At 31.2% G+C, this 17,828-nt stretch overlaps 1 protein-coding gene across 1 annotated transcript in view; it reads right to left on the bottom strand.

Annotated features, from left to right (window-relative positions):
• Window positions 1–17,828, bottom strand: part of LOC127731931 (probable serine/threonine-protein kinase qkgA) — a 93,832-nt gene that overhangs the window by 44,546 nt on the left and 31,458 nt on the right. Inside the window, exons 5-6 of the mRNA XM_052240781.1 lie at window positions 11,105–11,262; window positions 6,969–8,180 (exon numbers count right to left, since the gene is read on the bottom strand). Of these exons, the coding sequence (XP_052096741.1) occupies window positions 6,969–8,180; window positions 11,105–11,262 (1,370 nt within the window). The remainder of the gene's footprint in view (window positions 1–6,968; window positions 8,181–11,104; window positions 11,263–17,828) is intronic.

The raw sequence follows: 17,828 nt of genomic DNA, 5'->3' as shown, positions 1-17,828 counted from the left end.
AATCAAAGAGACAGTTTTTTTATCACTGGATTGTGCTTTTATGTCTTGTGTTAAAATATGCTAGTTTTCGAGTCAAAAGATATTATTAGAATAAAATATTAGAGAAAAAGATTGAACAGAAACCATAAGAATATAAATCTTTCAAAATTTCTTTTTCGTGCATGAATTAAAATATTGTTTTGAACAGTCTTAAACAAACTTTTATTACTTTTTTCCTGTTATGTGAACATTTATTGGGGGCAGTTGTTATATATTAGCACTATAACAGGTAAAGCTTTGACAATCTTGTCACCTGTAATTACATTTACCTGTAAGAATAAAACGTTTTGGTTCAAGATTTAGAAACAGAACGAAGAGGTTTTCTCCTGTTTCTTAGCCACGGGTGTCATTCGGTTTATCGAGAGAAATGATAGTGAAAGAATATCTTACGGTGGTCAAGTATTGCGAGACGATCGTGAAAGCTCTGGTACCGGATCGTGAATGTAATTAAATGTAAATTCTACTTCAGAATGTGTGAAAAAATCGCTGAATTTTCAAAATGCGGAACAAATCCGAACAAAAAAATATGTGTCTGTCAAAATGATTCAACTTCCTCAACATTACTGGGCAATAAGATAAAGAAAATATGCAGTACTTTATGGAAAAACACAAAAGGCACAATGCATGTCTATGGGATTAATTAAAAAAACACGTTTTTTGTACCTATAATGGTCATATTTCAATATATCATGATATATTTGAAATTTAATCTTTGTTGTGTCCGAAAGTACAGTAAAATAAAAGTATGCTCTTCCCTTAAAATCGTTCATTTGTTTATGAAAACCTTGAATTTTGTTGATTTTTTCATCAAACTTGATCGTGATAGATCAGGCAACGCATTATTTTGATCGTGAAAGATAATGCGTGGCCAGACTTAATAATCAGAAATTAATATTTCTTTTACCATTTGATATACCTGCAACTGGTTGAAGCCTGTAACTTTTTTGATAAGAACGAACATGAAAGCTATCATTTGTTTTTTAAATTCAACACTTTACCTCTAAAGTTAAAAAAATTTAACTTAAAACGTGTCTAAATCAGTGTGAAAAATTCAGCTCTGAGAATCGGACTAGCACAAATCAGGCAGACCGCCATTATTTAGCCAATAATATTGGTATGCAACGTTTAAACCAAAAAGTTAACCATCAACCAAAAACTTATAGCAAAAACAGCATCTTTCATGAAATATTTGAGATTGAACGATAACCAACATTTTGTTTGTTATATGTATCTTTGTATACAACGTAGCAGATGTGGATTGATTTCCAATGAGATAACTATATATTACAGAATAAAGAATACCAGAGCGCAAATGCTGAAATGTCTCGTCTGCTTTACTTATGATAGTATATTTGTTGAACTTCTGTAATATTAAGGATTTTACTAGAAGTGTCACATACTCTTAAAATTGTCAATGATTCATAAAAAAAGGTCAAGGTCAGATGAACCATGACATACAGATCTCTACAAAAATCCCGTACACCAAATATAGGTGTTCCGATTTTTACAGTACCTTAGAAACTGACAAATGTAAAAGTTATGTTTGGCCAATTAATTCGGAACATGAGGTCGAAAGTATATGAACCCTGACCGACAGTCAGACACAGACATCTTACTATCATTCAATATATCAAATACAATTGACGTCATATATGAAACATGCAGACAGACATGTACACCATACACCATATACCGTGGCCCTATAGCATACAGGTATGTAAGCTTTATAAATATAATGGGCATAAAAATGAGAATTCAAAGTTATAAATACAAAATAAAACATCTTAATCAGTCAGGGGACTTATTGAAATAAGTGATTTTTAAATCACTTATTTAAGTAGAAAATTCGAAGTTTTGTCACAAATTGTGATTTTGTAGTTTTACCAAAATTTTAAACACAGGTTTAGATAATATCTTTTCATTAGTAAAATTGAAAAAAATGAACTTTTTGCTTCTTTTAAGTAGCAAGGTTTATGCCTTTGATGCAATCATTTAGCTGCAAATTCTATTTTAGTTGAAAAATGCTATAAAAATGGCTTTACATGATGAACTGATACTTTCTTAACAGATTTTTCCCAGCAGTGGGAGTATTTTTCCTGTAAAATTCAAGGTTTCATCTTATAGATTATGTAATAAAATTCTACTGTTCGCGATCAAAATTTCACTGTTCGAGGGTGTTGAAATTAGTGGGGGTTATTAAAATAATGATACTTAAAGAAGTGATTTTTTGGAAGGAAATTGAGGTATGATACTTAAACAAGTGATTTTTATGTCATTATCCTAGATTTAGTACAAGGTCATCACCTGACATGACCCGGTCATCCTATCAACACAGATGTTGGTTCTGATAATTTTAGCAACATAATTAGTCCCTGGATCATTAGTATTCTATATTTAAAGCTACAATAAAATTTAATCACTTGGTCTAGTGATTAATTTGTAATACTTAAATAGGTGATTATTAAAGAAAGACAACTCTTACTTCCAACCTTTATGGTCATAATGTTACTTGAATCAGTGATTTGGAATATCACTCATTTAAGTAAGTCCCCTGACTGTTAATGTATAAAAAAACAAAACTTATGTAGGACGGACAAATGGACTGGTATTGATACAATTTACCAAGTCTGTGTGGTATTATAAGATATTATATCCAATGGCATTGCACGATTATAGCCCTATTCACCAGCAAAAGAGACCCGGGTCAGTCATGCCAATCTAGTTTTTTTTAATACCAATAACAAATATTAATTATCATATAATTGAAGAATAATATGAACGTCTTCGTAGCATTAGATCTTTCACGATCCTTTTCACGATCTTCAAAAACAGGTACGTGATCTTTCACGATCCGAAATATCAATTTTGTGTGAATATTTCTTTGTTTACCAAGTTTCAGATAATGTTTATACAAAATAACTATGAGATCCATTTGATGCATTCAAATAGAATGCCCTTTTTCGAAGAAAAATAGTTTATTTTATTGGAATTTGTGAAAAAATCATATTTGTTTACATTTTTGATGTCACTGAAATGTCGAGGAGCAATATGCCTTTTGTTGTTTTGTAAAAACTATGTACTTTTAGAACTGGATTTTCTCACATACTGATCATAATGTTCAACCATTTTGACAGACAGTTTTATTTTGTTGTAAATTTGTCCGTGTAATTATTTAAATTAGATTATTTAATGTCTTTTCATATCTCTTCTCGATTAAATTTCTTTCACGATCGTCTCGCAATACTTGACCTCCGTTAGATATTCTTTCACGATAATTTCTCTCGATAAACCGAATGACACCCGTGTTAGCGAGTACACACACATTTTGTATTCAGACAATGTACATTTATTGTTTATATCCTACAATTAATAACCGGCGCTTTAAGGTTCGTGGCATATAAACTCTTATGTATTTAATTATTTTGAAAACAAAATGAAAATTATGTCTAATGAATAACCATGATGAAATAATTGTTTTTTCCATAATTGAATCGTGCATTATGTGTATTGGATTACTTAGTTGCCTTCTGTCTAGTGCTATCTATTTTGTTTACTAACAAATGACGAAATAATGCAATAGTTAAAATTAAATATTTTACAAAACTTTGTCACGATTAAAAAATTAAAACCGACTGAATGAATTAAAATATGAGAATTCAATGATTATCGATGTCGAAATTAGCCGTCGGTAATAAACAGTCAGTTTGTGTAAAAGAAATAGCTACCAAATTTGTTTATTATGTATGTACAAAGTATATGCCGGTATATTGTATATAATCAGCCCTTCTGTATATTACTTGTTTTTATAATTGATTCAACAAATTTCCTTGTCCAGGTGTCAATAACGGTGATGTTTACACCACGAGTAGTGATAAATGACACAATAACACAGCGATCGATCAATAATATAAGTAAAAATTGCGTGCCGTATGCTGAATGTCGCCCCTCCTCTGAAAAAGGACGCTAATTTTTATATAAAATCTCGCAAAATTATGACCCATATTTTGGCACATCCCCGTTCAACCAATAATAGGAAGTGAATTCGTCACCATCATGGTTTCAAAGAGAAAGTAAAACGTTAAACGCCGGATTGTCGTCCAATTAAAACACTCGTTACATTGTTCTTTTGTATATTTAGAATCCGAGATAAACCTAGATTTTCTCGAGAAATGAGATAATTCATTATCTGAAATTGAGAAAATTAATTATCTGGAGATAAATTAGGATTATCTGAAAATCGATCAGAAAAACCTAGATTTTCTTAATATTTTGAGATAAACCGGGATTTTCTCCAGATAATGAATTTTCTGTATTTTCTGAGATAAACTAGGATTTTCTCGAATTGAATTAAGCTGAGATAATCTTAGTTTATCTGAGATAAACCGGGATTATCTGAGATAATCCTAGTTTATCTGAGATAATCTAAGATTAATTGATAAAAGTGGTTCAGGCGTGCCATACATATGTTATCACAATTTTTGATTTTTTAGCCCTCAATAACAAATGTATGTTATTTTTCTCTAATAAATTATTTAAGTTAGACCCTTGACTGTTAATAATGAATCTCATTTCTAAAGGCAGAATTTTGAATTATTCTTCTTTGTTCATAATTGTTCATTTGTACTATTTTAAGAACAGATATATTCATACACCTTTCACTGCTTTGTATTTTTTAATAAAACGGTTTAATGTATTTTTAAACACATACACATCATCTTGTAAATTAAAAATTCGTAAGGGTTCCGCGGAACCTAGTGTCTCGCCTACTTTTTCTGTTAATCACAGGCTCAACAAAAATGAGGAAGTAAATCAATAAAAATATTCCTCTTGATACTATCTTTTGATTGTAAGAAGCTTCTGTCCAAGATTGGTAAAAATCCAGGATAGTTTATGAATCTAATAAATGTTTAAAAACTTTAACTGCAGACTGAATGTAATGTTAACTGGAAGAAAACAAAATTTCCTTCTAGATACTAGCATTTGATCATAAACAAGCTTCTGTCCAAGTTTGGTACAAATCCAAAATAGTATAAGAACGTTATTAAAATTTTAAAAACTTAAACCACAGAGTGAATGTGTTGTTTCCTGGTAGAAAATCTAAGTCCATTGAAAAGTAAAATATGGAAAAAATGGATTTATTTTTTTACAAAATTTCCTTCTAGATACTAGCTTTTGACCATAAACAAGCTTCTGTCCAAGTTTGGTACAAATCCAAAATAGTATAAGAAAGTTATTAAAATTTTAAAAACTTTAACCACAGAGTGAATGTGTTGTTTCCTGGCAGAAAATCTAAGTCCATTTAAAAGTAAAATAAGGAAAAAATGGATTTATTTTTTTACAAAATTTACTTCTGGATACTATCTTATGATTATAAACAAGCTTCTGTCCAAGTTTGGTACAAACTCAGGATAGTTTAAGAAAGTTATTAAAATTTTAAAAACTTTAACCACAGAATGAATGTAATATTTCCCGGCAGAAAAACTAAGTCCATTTATAAGTAAAATACGGAAAAACAGGCATTTTATTTTTACAAAATTTACTTTTGGATACTATCTTATGATCATAAACAAGCTTCTGTCTAAGTTTGGTAGAAATCCAGGATAGTTTAAGAAAGTTATTGAAATTTCAAAAACTTTAACCACAGAGTGAATATTTGTGGACGCCGCCGACGACAACGACGCCTCCGGAATGTAGGATCGCTTTGTCTCGCTTTTTCGACTAAAGTCGAAGGCTCGACAAAAATCAGAGTAAATTTTAGATAAAATATGCATGACAAGGGACGGATTGAATCTAACAATCATTCTCCTCACAGCACAATATTATTTGAACTATCAAAGGTCATAATGAAGGAAGAGAAAAGATGGACAGTGACACGAGAACACGTTTTGAATAAGACCGAGATTACAATGAAGATTGCAGATTGTAGATCTTGTGTTGCTAACAAGTGGAGAAGATCTTTTAAAAATAAGTAAAAAACTGTTGTTTAATGCTATAACTCCTTTAACATGTTTAAGGTCATCCAATTGTTATGGAGTCTTTTTACCGGTTGTTTTTTATCTATTATAGTTTTTTTTAAAGATAATAAATAAAAACACTAAAATTAATCCAAAGTTGTCAAGTTAAGTTTATAGGTTAAATAAAGGTAACAGTAGTATACTGCTGTTCAATAGTCATAAATTGATTGAGAGAAAACAAATCAGGGTTACAAATTAAAACTGAGGGAAACACATCAATTATAAGAGGAAAACAACGGAACAACAGAACACTGAAGTGCAACAAAAACAAACGACACCGCAACATACATAGAAACGAACTATTAGATAAACACATGAAACTAGCAAAAAAAAGGAAATGATCATTTAAGGGCAATCACTCTTTGAGGAGTCATCTGGTAATTTTGATGCAAACAAGGAGATAGATCTTGATATTCTAGTCCAATAGTGGAAGATCTTAGAAAGGATTTACGAATATGACTGATCCCAAGTTATGGCAATAAATCATACAGCCCAATTTACCAGGTAAGCTAAAAATGGGGCGATCAATGGCATAACAAAGTGAATATATATATATGTGATTATATAATTACGAGAAAGAATCATTGAATTTAAAATTTCCTTTGCTAATGGAACTCTATGGATACATTTTTCACAAATGTTTGTCACGGAATAGAAGTTCCTTCATAATATAAGTTCCAAATGGAAACAATATTCTGGAATATTATTTCCACTGGAATAAATATTACAGTAAATGTTCCTAACGGAATAAATGGTATAGAATATTTGTTCCAACAGGAACAAATATTATGACATTGTTTATAACAAAATTCCAGTGGAACTTCTGTTAGGCGGAACAAATATACGTTGACAACTTCCTCTGTAGAAACTTACAATCAAATGTGTCTATTAAAAGTATTTAAATATTTCACTTACCCATGGTGTTTTATTGTGTTGATCTGACCATTCGTCAATGAACATGTGTTTAATTTGACATGTATCACATTGATATTCTGTTATAGGCTTTTTCCTGAATTGTTTTGATCCTGTCACACACTTTGGCTTTGTAAGGCCACATTCCCAGGTTTTCTCAAATTTTACATTTGACATCTTGAATCTTGAATGCATGATTGTGTTTAATTCCTCTGTCACAAAGTCGGCAATGTCTTTGCATAAACCTCTTGTTATTTCTGTCCCAAATTCCCAAACCTGAATCTGAATAAAATTTTGACGTGCCATTACAAGTAATTTTCTTAATTTCGTTGTTTCATGTAACTCAAAGACAGCAGTGCCTTTGAAAAGAACAATTTGTCTTTCCTCCTTTTCATGGTCAACCACTTCTGCAACTGTATACTTCCTGTTCAGTGAAGCAATCAAATGATTGATAAGATGTGGTGGTAGGAACCTAAATTTAAAACACAACCAAGTTGATCTTGTATTGATATCTTTCGTTACATTAAGCATTTCATAAATGTCATCTTCTGGTTCTGTTTTAATCATACAAGGTACATAAATGTTATCAGCACCTTCTGATCTCTTTGGACGTATAATGATATCAAATTTCTCCATTACATTCAGGATATGGTCTTTATGTTCATACAAAATTGTTGTCTGGTTTTTAAATATATCTTCTAAAACCTCATTATTTAATTTGCCAGTTTGGAAAAATTTGTCCCACCATTCTTGATTTTTAGTACTAGCTTGGAATTTCTTTGCTGTTACTATACATTTAAAAGCATCAGACAACCATTGTGTATCTAAAATAATATATCCTGGAAGATCTGCAAAATAAACTAAAGCTCTGAGTGCGTGGTGAAATTCCAGGAATAATAACAGTTCTCGCTCACTTAAAGCCTTTGGTGTGTTTGAAGAAATGTCCCTAATTTCCTGATAAGAAATAATTGGCAACTTTTTCTTCTCTTCTTGAAGCCTCTGTTCAAGCTGAATAAATTTTAAAGGATACTTATTGTTCCATGTATTTAACTTTCTTGCTAAGGTTAAGATGTCTTCCCGTATCTGCTTGAATACACTGTGATCATCATCTTTATTAGAAATAAGATATTCACACTTGTCCCTTAAATGTCGACGTTCATCCTTTGACAACTGTTTCGTAAACTTCAAAAGGTTTCGTCTGCATGCTTCCTCTAGCTACAAAATGAAGTATCTGTTTTGTTTAATTAGTCTACAAATAAAACTATCAAACAAATAAATGCACTGAGCGTATAGAAATTATTCAATTATGAAGCTAAATAAATAATTATACTAATATTAGCAATTGCAAAACAGCTTTACTTTGGCAATTCATTGACCTGTTTCAATAAGGTAACATTTGTTTGTTAAGTCAACTAACCACACAAGAACAAAGATAATATGCCATATTGTCTGGAAGTATTTGTTGTGTTTTATGATCTTTATACGTAACTGCAAGACAGCCTTGAATAGCATAACATGGGGTCATCAATATGATACACCATTTTATTCAGCTCATCTAAGTGTTCACCAATTTTCGTAATTTCATGAAATTTTACAAACATCATTTACTTAATAGATATTTCTTTCATGTCGATGCTTTATGCGTATGTCAACATTGGTAGGCAATATATTTGTCGATATCTTTGCACTGAGCATTACGAAAAAACATTATTTCTATTTCCTTATTTTAACACGAAAAAGGTGCTTCTTCTGTTTTTTGTTTTGTTTTAAGTAAACGTCTTTGCTGTAGGTATCACATGATTACGTACCAACTGTCCATTTCCGAAAAAAACAGATTAACGAATAAAATGAATGATATGATACATCTTAATTTATTGCAAATTTTCAGCCATACCTAAGTACCAAAACGGATTAATAATTAACATTTTTGATGGATACATAATGTGCTACGGCATGGATTTTAAAATGATCACATAATCCGACCCCAACATTTTCAGGTCTATGATATTTCATGAAGCATGACCAAGTTTGTTCAATCTCCCATTAAACCATGTACACCACTTACTACTGATGATGTATTAAATATTATTTTCAATTTGCATACAATATTTCAGTTCATGCATTTAATCTTGACCTATATTTTTTTTCAAAACATTATGTGAAGCGATAATTATTTATCTATTATTTGCAACATGAGAATAAGCAATTGCAAAATAAAAATCTGTGCAATGTTATTGAAACTGATTTTTTTTTCCAATTGAAGTTGATTTTTTTACAACAATCGAATACAATGTGCTTTTGAATGTTTATGGTTTTATACATAAAGTTGAAAGTCACAAAATGAAATAAAGAAATGAGCCCTGTTCCTTTGCATTTTGTGTTTTTTTTTTTTTGCTGTGCATGTACCGATTTTGTGTCATGGATGGATTCCCAATATCCTTTGTTTTTTTATTAAATATAGCTTATTTGTAATTTACACAAAAAGTTAAAGCAAACCGATAAACGCGTAAAAATTATAAGTGCAAAATTTGTACAAAACGCCGGCTAAATACTGACTAACGGACACAAATTAAACACGTTTCATTAGGTATACAATAGACATTTTCATTATGATCGTGTAAATGTAAACGTAAATATAGTAAACGCGAAAATTGAGGTAAACAAACAAAAAGGTTTTCAATAGTTGTGCATGATAAATGAGAATTCACATTCCTACTTCATGGTTCGAAATTAAAACTCTGTGTTTGCAATGATCAAAACTTAATGCCTGGATAGGAAAAAAAACTTTTTGTCCTTTCAGCATACACTGAATATAAAATGGACATCCTTTAATCTAAAATTGAAATTAACGTTGATAGGCCTCACCAACCAAAATTTATTCCTTCTTTTTTTAATAAAAACAATATTGATCCTCTCACTTCCGTTAAATATTTTTAGATAATAATAAATGTCAAATGATTTAAAATCCTTAGACAGAAGTTACTTTGTGTATAAATCAATGCACGTTTCCAAGAGATACATGAAATTAACCAAAAACAGGCGAAAAGGTTTAGGACAGCCCAGTCTACAATTAAAAGAAGGTTAATACAGATTCAGTATTTGCATTGTGCATTTGAAATCAGACTTAATAACATGAACAATATTTGTGTTGTTATATGTTCAATTGTAACATCAGAGAAATGGGACAGTGGGACATAAGACAAAGACACTTCACTGTTTTTTTAATATGGCAAATGTGCCTTTTTCATTTGTTGTGCTTGTGTGTCATGAAAATATGAAATGTCTTTTGGTTATTTGTGTTGTTGAGATGTTGTCTTAGTGACCAATACCCAACATATTTAATTTAATTTATATTCTACAGTTACCAAACCTTAGTTATATTTCATAAAATGTTACGTTATGTCATCAACGGAAATCATTATAATTTGTGAGGTGTGATTTTTGTTCAGCCATAACAAAAACATAAGAGTTTGCAGATAGACAACCTGATTCATATTTTATTAGCATGCTATTTCAACAGGTTATATAAGCATGCAACTTGAATATCATTTGTAAACTGATCATAAAAGTCTTCCATATGACTGCATGATTCAAATTGTGTTCCACGCATAAACTTTAGTTCAGAGGAAGAAAATGATTTTTTTATAAAGAGGAAGGGCTCTTTTCTTTAAATTATGTTACGACTAAATTTTAAATGGTTATACTCTTAAATGTTAATAACGTTCGAGCATGTTTCCTTGAAAGATTTGTGAAATGAGCCTCAAAGCACGGAGGCTTGGACAAATATTTTTTGTCTTGATTATTTGATCATTTAAAATCTGAATATTTCTTATCCTCCAAACTAAATCTTTAAGTTTTGCATATATATACAAAATATTCAAAACATAAACTATCATGTAAAAAAATGTATTTGATGAAAGAACAAATTAATATAAACATGATAAAGGAGACCATCAAGCTCAAACGTAGAAACCTACAGCGCCATAACAAAAACATAATTCGTTATTGTTTGCTTAACATCCAGTCTAAATATATCATGTAAGTTAAAAATAACCAGAATATAAGAGTCTAAATAAAGTCCTATAAAAATATACATGAACAGTAGATGTGTGTCTGAATCCTTAAAAAATAATCCATACTTTTCCTGTTTCAAAGGCCACAGCATCTTTCCAAGTGCCAACAATAACTACTGGTGGATTAATATCTGTTGACGATATCGTGTTGTCATCAGAATTATTTTTGTCGTCTTCCAGTCTACTGTAGCAATGTATTGAATCCATCCATAATTTGAATAAATCTGAAAATTGATTGTAGAGTGATTTCATATGTGCATTTATTCAAGTGTTATTAATGTTGACCGTTTTCATATATTTACAGCTCTTCTATAAAAGCATGCAAAGCAAACCTTTGATCAACTTGCTTGCTAGGTTTGCTTGGCAAACAATAGGTAGGCGGAGTTTCAGTCTGTTTTGTATATACTGGAATTTGATTAGACAATAAAAATTGACATACAATGAAGTTAATGTTTATTGTCCAATCAAATTCCTGTATATAGTAAACAGACCGAAACAGACTACATACCTTTTGTTTACAAACATCCAAACAAACATAGCAAGCAAGTTGATCAAAGGTTTGCTTTGCATGCTTTTATAGAAGAGCTGTAAGGTGTACCATGAAACAACTTTACTGATATGTAAATTGGAATCAATATACAAGGATGATGAAACCCTTCATGAAGTGTCCACCATTCGAATAGCACTTAAATCTCGGTTTATGTTTTATTTTCCTACTCTGTAATAAGGATTTAATGAAATTAGGGATATTCACAAGATTATGTGATAAAGTACTGTTTATATATTCAGGAAGCTGGATTTTTCTTCTTAGGATTTGTGACACCATTAAAGTAATGAATATAAGACTAAGTATAAGGATTTTTTAAATTATTAAAAAAAAAAATTTGTAAGGGTTCCACGGAACCCAGTGTCTCGCCTACTTTTGCTGTTAATCGCAGGCTCAACAAAATGAGGAAAAAAATTAATAAAAATATTCCTCTCTATACTATCTTTTGATTGTAAGTAGCTTCTGTCCAAGTTTGGTAAAAATCCAGGATAGTTTATGAATCTAATAAATGTTTTAAAAACTTAAACTGCAGACTGTGTGTAATGTTAACTGGAAGAAAAACTAAGTCCATTTATAAGTAAAATACGGAAAAAATGGAACAAAGTTTTAACAAAATTTTCTTCTAGATACTAGCTTTTTATCATAAACAAGCTTCTGTCCAAGTTTAGTAACAATCCAGGATAGTTTAAGAAAGTTGTTAAAATTTTAAAAACTTTAACCATAGAGTGAATGTAATGTTAACTGGAAGAAAAACTAAGTCCATTTATAAGTAAAATACGGAAAAAATGGAATTTTTTTTTCAAATTTACTTTTGAATATTATCTTATGATCATAAACAAGCTTCTGTCCACATTTGGTAGAAATCCAGGATAGTTTAAGAAAGTTATTAAAATTTCAAAAACTTTAACCACAGAGTGAATATTTGTGGACGACGCCGGCGACAACGGAATGTAGGATCGCTATGTCTCGCTTTTTCGACAAAAGTCAAAGGCTCGACAAAAATTCAAAATTGTAAAAATTTAGGAAAACAAGAAATTCAAAACCTTTAGCTTTTGCTTTTTAAGACTTTTGTATACATAATTGGTGTGTGGTATGATTTCTAATGAGAAAACAATCAACTTTAAACAAGAAACTGCCAGATTAACCGCAAATCTGATTTTCCTGCATGAAAATGGTTTTTGCATATCTGGACCTCCAAAGAGGATCAAGTATAAAAAATAAATGAACTGCTGTAGGGTTCAGAAATGGAAAGGCCAAAATCAATCTAAACATCACTTTCAATACTTAAGTCTACAACTCAAAAATGGTAAAAGGTAAAATCGTGGAAATCGATCTTGACCTTCGTTTTGTCACAGGAAACAATATATATAAATTTGAAAATTTTTGTCAAAGCCTTTTTAAGTAAATGCACGGACACTTTGGTAGCTGTCCGGCCGCCACCATACATCACCAAAAATAATAACCTAACTTTTTCTTCGGAAATCAGGTTAATAAGAATATAAGGAGGTACACAACAGTTTTGTTACACAAACAATAAAACTGAATTCTCACTAACAACAAGAATGATTGTAACAGGATGCTGTTACGAAGTCTCCCAAACGAAGCTCCCATAATTCGTCATTCCTATGGTCGCCTGACATTGAACAAAGTCCAGTACAAATTGGTTTGGTCCAGTAAAGTGATATGCATTAGTGACACCTAGGCACTGACCCTGCATGTCATTCAAATCTATGCGAAATGATGAATAGGAATATATATGGTTTAGGGGTGGGGATCTCGACCATTTACAAGGTATTAGAACATTTGGATTGGGGTGACCCCTGGGGACTGACCCTGTATATATCATTCAAATCTTTGTGACATGACAATCAGGAATATATATGGTTCAGGGGTGGGGATCTCGACCATTTACAAGATATTAGAACATTTGGGGTTGGGAGAACCCCTGGGGACTGACCCTATATATTATTCAAATCTTTGGAACATGATGAACAGGAATATATATGGTTAAGGGGTGGGGATCTCAACCATTTACAAGATATTATAACATTCGGGGTGGGGGAAACCCCTGAAGACCTTTCCTATATATCATTCAAATCTTCATGACATGACAAACAAGTATATATATATGGTTTAGGGGTGGGGATCTCAACCATTAACAAGATATTTGAACATATTCAAATGAATGGGGGTGGGGATGACCCCTTGGGTCTTACCATGTTTATCATTTAAATCATCTTGGCATGACAAACCAGCATATGTATGGTTTAGGGGTGGGGATCTTGACCACTTACTTACAAGATATTAGAACTTTCTCAAATGGCAGGGGGTCGGGACGGACCCCTGGGGGCTAACCCTGTTTATCATTCAAATTATCTCGGCATGACAAACCAGAATATATATGGTTATGGGGTTGGGATATTGACCACTTCCCAGATATTAGAACTTTCTCAAATGGTAGGGGGTGGGGATGACACATAGGGACAAACACTGTATTTCATTTGATGTGCTTTATCATGACAAACCAAAATATATATGGTTTAGGGGTGGGGATCTTGAACACTTTCAAGATATTTGAACATATTCAAATGAATGGGATGGGGATGAACATTTGGGTCTTACCATGTTTATCATTTAAATCAATCTTGGCATGACAAACCAGAATATATATGGTTATGGGGTTGGGATATTGACCACTTCCAAAATATTAGAACTTTCTCAAATGGTAGGGGGTGGGGATGACCCCTAGGGACAAGCATTGTATTTCATTTGATGTGCTTTATCATGACAACCCAAAATATATATGGTTTAGGGGTGGGGATCTTGACCACTTCCAAGATATTAAAACTTTCTCTAATGGCAGTGGGTGAGGGTAAAACCCCTGGGGACTAAGCTTTTATTTCATTTAATGTGCTTTATCATTTAGACCATTTCAAATTATAAATATTGTGTCTATCACTAACTAAAAAAACTAAAATCCCATAGGGTTCTATAGTAAACCCCTCCTTCCTTTGTGCCCCTCAAAGAACCCCTATATAAACCCCATTGAACAAACAAAACCCTGATTGCACCACTAGACATGTTAGTCTAACATATTGTGAAACCCTAAGTTAATCTGACCAGTGGTTTTGGAGAACGGGTGCGGACAAGTTCGGCGGAAAAAGAAGAAGAAGAAGAAGAAGAAGAAGAAGAAGAAGAAGAAGAACTGAGCAAAAACAATAAGTCTTCCCAATCTTTGTTTAGGAGACTTAATAACTTAAAACAATAATCTGAAAGTACAAATCTGTTGTGAAAAGTAAAAAGTGAAATAACAGAAATACAGAACACCAAGAAAAATTGGAATGTCCCTTATCAAACGGCAAAATCAAAAACTCAAACACATCAAACTAATGAAACAACTGAAAAGTAAAATATTCATCTTTTAAAAAAAATACAAATCAATTATTTTACTGCAGATATTAAAGTCACATAACTTATTTTTAATTCTAATTTGATAACCTCAACATCGTCAACCAGTATCATCTCAGTATAATTACTTTTAGTACAATGAGAACATGTAAACTCAATTTACGACAGTCAAACCCACATCTAAAGTAAGCCCTGCTTCAATTACAATATGGAAGTCCCTTTTCCAAAGCAAAATAAACATATTAGTCCTTTTTAGTTATTATTTCGGTGTAAAATTTCATGAAATGATGTTTTCGTCTATGAAAAATTAACAAGATGACATCATATGTATGCATCAGGTGTCAAAAGTGAACATTGGGCGCTCTCAGGCTGACGCCTCAGAATGTTATAAAATTAGATAAAAAGAACATTTGAGGTGTCAAATGTGTCTTTTTTTTTATATTATTATTGAATTATATAATATTATTAATATTTTTATATGGGGATGTACATTTTCAGGCTTCTTGTACGCCTCAGAATGAAATACAATTAGATAAAAAAAAAAAACATTTGAGGTGGAAAATGTGATTTTTTAAAATTTATTACTGAATAATATAATACTATTAATATTTTTATAAGGGGATAACACAGAACAGCCAAAACAGTATTGTGTGTAAAGGGCTTTCATGGTCGACACAATCACCATATTTGTTCTATTAGAATCGAAATAATTAATTGCAGCCGAAGATGTGTTTTCATTTAACCAAGGGTTGCTCATTGATGTTCATATTTTTCGACTCATTTTTGCTCGAGGTAAAATAATTGAATGTAAATACCTCACTCATAATTAATGAAAACAAAACATGGCTGCCATGAATTATTTCTTAAACAAGACAAAGTGGTTCAACTAAAGTAGATTGTCACCAATGATGTAGATCTGACCTCTGAAAACTAATCCACATTCATGCCATTTACTTTAGTGTATCATTCAACTGGATAACATTTTGAATGAAATTACATGAGAAAGCAAACAAATAACCATGAAAAACATACATTTCCTGGTCATTTCTTTTGTTTGATCTGATAATTTGGACCAATGGAAGAATATTCAAAAGTTGAAACCACATGTTATATTCATATAAATATGATAACTGTGTTTATTATTATTCATGCTAAATTGCAATTTTTGTTAATTACAAAGTGACACATCGTGCTCTGGGTAACAATATTGCAAATAAATGCTACCCTCTGCAAAACAATAAAAAAAATGATAATACTATTAAAGGCAAAATTTTTATCTTAAATCAATGCAAAAAAGAAAACATTTTGAAAATTTTAATTTAAGGGACAATCCTACCAGAAAATAATTAAATATAACATAGCTGAGAGGGTGATAGAGCAGATTGATACCTCTGAGAAAAAATTGTTAAACTAGGTGTCAAGGTATAATTCTGCTATATTGCCCATCAGTTATGTGTTATTGTGGTATGAGGAACAGAAAATAACGGGCCTCTCTCTGTATGTTCGTAATAGTTCGTAACCCTTCATTTCTTGTATGATTGTTTAGAAACTTTAAATTAAAGGTTCATATTAGCAATTTCCGGGGTTAAGTTTGAAAATCAGAGGTGATCAATTATTTCTACAGAAGGTATCATCCCTTAAAAATGCTAACTATATAAAAAATCTCATTGTAAGACATCTAAAGTCTTCATTTCTTGTCACACAATGATGACATTTTATATCAAAGGTTTACATCGGTAATTTCTTGGACAAGTGCAAAAGTCAGTGCCCATATACTATTTTTACAGGAATTATGTTCCTCTGAAATGTTATTGTTATTGAATATTGCATTGTGAACACTCTCACACCTACAGTTCTTGACGGATTTTTGTAAAAGGAGAAGGTTTGGCCCCAAAATATAGCAGTTTTACAAAATAGTTAAATTGTAAACTTTAAGCTATTTATTGACAAGAAGAATACTTCTGTTACATAAATATGTGCTGTTTTTGACAATACAATGCACATGTATCGGGTACTACCATCATCAAGTCATGCTAAATTACTGAAATCTTTACATTTTTAGCATTTGAGTTAAATTTTAGACGGTTTCCGTCTTAAATGAAAATGGCCGCATTTGTTTTCATTCTTAATATTTAACAGTAAGTTGTATTTGATGATAATACATAACATATATAAAGGTTGAGAGTGAACATGCATGCGGCCACTTTCATTTTTGACAAAAAAACATCTGAAAAGTGACGTAAATTGGCATATTTGATAGATTTTTCATATCTAAGCTTGAATTTGAGCGTCTTTAATGACTAAATCAGTTCAAATCTTTCACATTAACTAATTGAATCGACACTTATGTGTTTAAAAAGTGTCCAAAATCTTTCATCGGATGAACCTGAAATTTGAGGCCCAAAATCGGCTCTTTCCAGACCTACTCCTTTATATAACATGTTAATGTCAGCAAGGTTTTGTAAGAGTTCAATAATAATCAATGCAAATCAACTTTTTCAACCCATTGGAAATCTAAATTGTTAAGATATTTACATTGTTAAAAATATTAAGCCATTTCTCGTAGGGTATTGATGAATAGTTTAAAAGATATCCAAAACATTTTTGTTTTGAAGTTATTGCCTTTGTTCAGATATAATTATTGATATGATAGTTCGCTTAACATGTTTCACTTACCAACGGAATAAAAATAAATTGATATAGTTGTAGTTCATGTTAAGAAAGTTTATTATCCAGTTTTGTAGAAATGTACCTTATTTACATTTTAGAGATTTTTAGAATCGTTTTATAGTAGGACAAAGTAATAATGACAATACACATTATAAATGCTTTTCA

The sequence above is a fragment of the Mytilus californianus genome, unplaced genomic scaffold (genome assembly GCF_021869535.1).
Source record: "Mytilus californianus isolate M0D057914Y unplaced genomic scaffold, xbMytCali1.0.p SCAF_21, whole genome shotgun sequence".
NCBI classification, from domain to species: domain Eukaryota; kingdom Metazoa; phylum Mollusca; class Bivalvia; order Mytilida; family Mytilidae; genus Mytilus; species Mytilus californianus.
The sequence above is the reverse complement of the archived record's forward strand: the minus strand, read 5'-3'. Positions and strand labels throughout refer to the sequence as shown.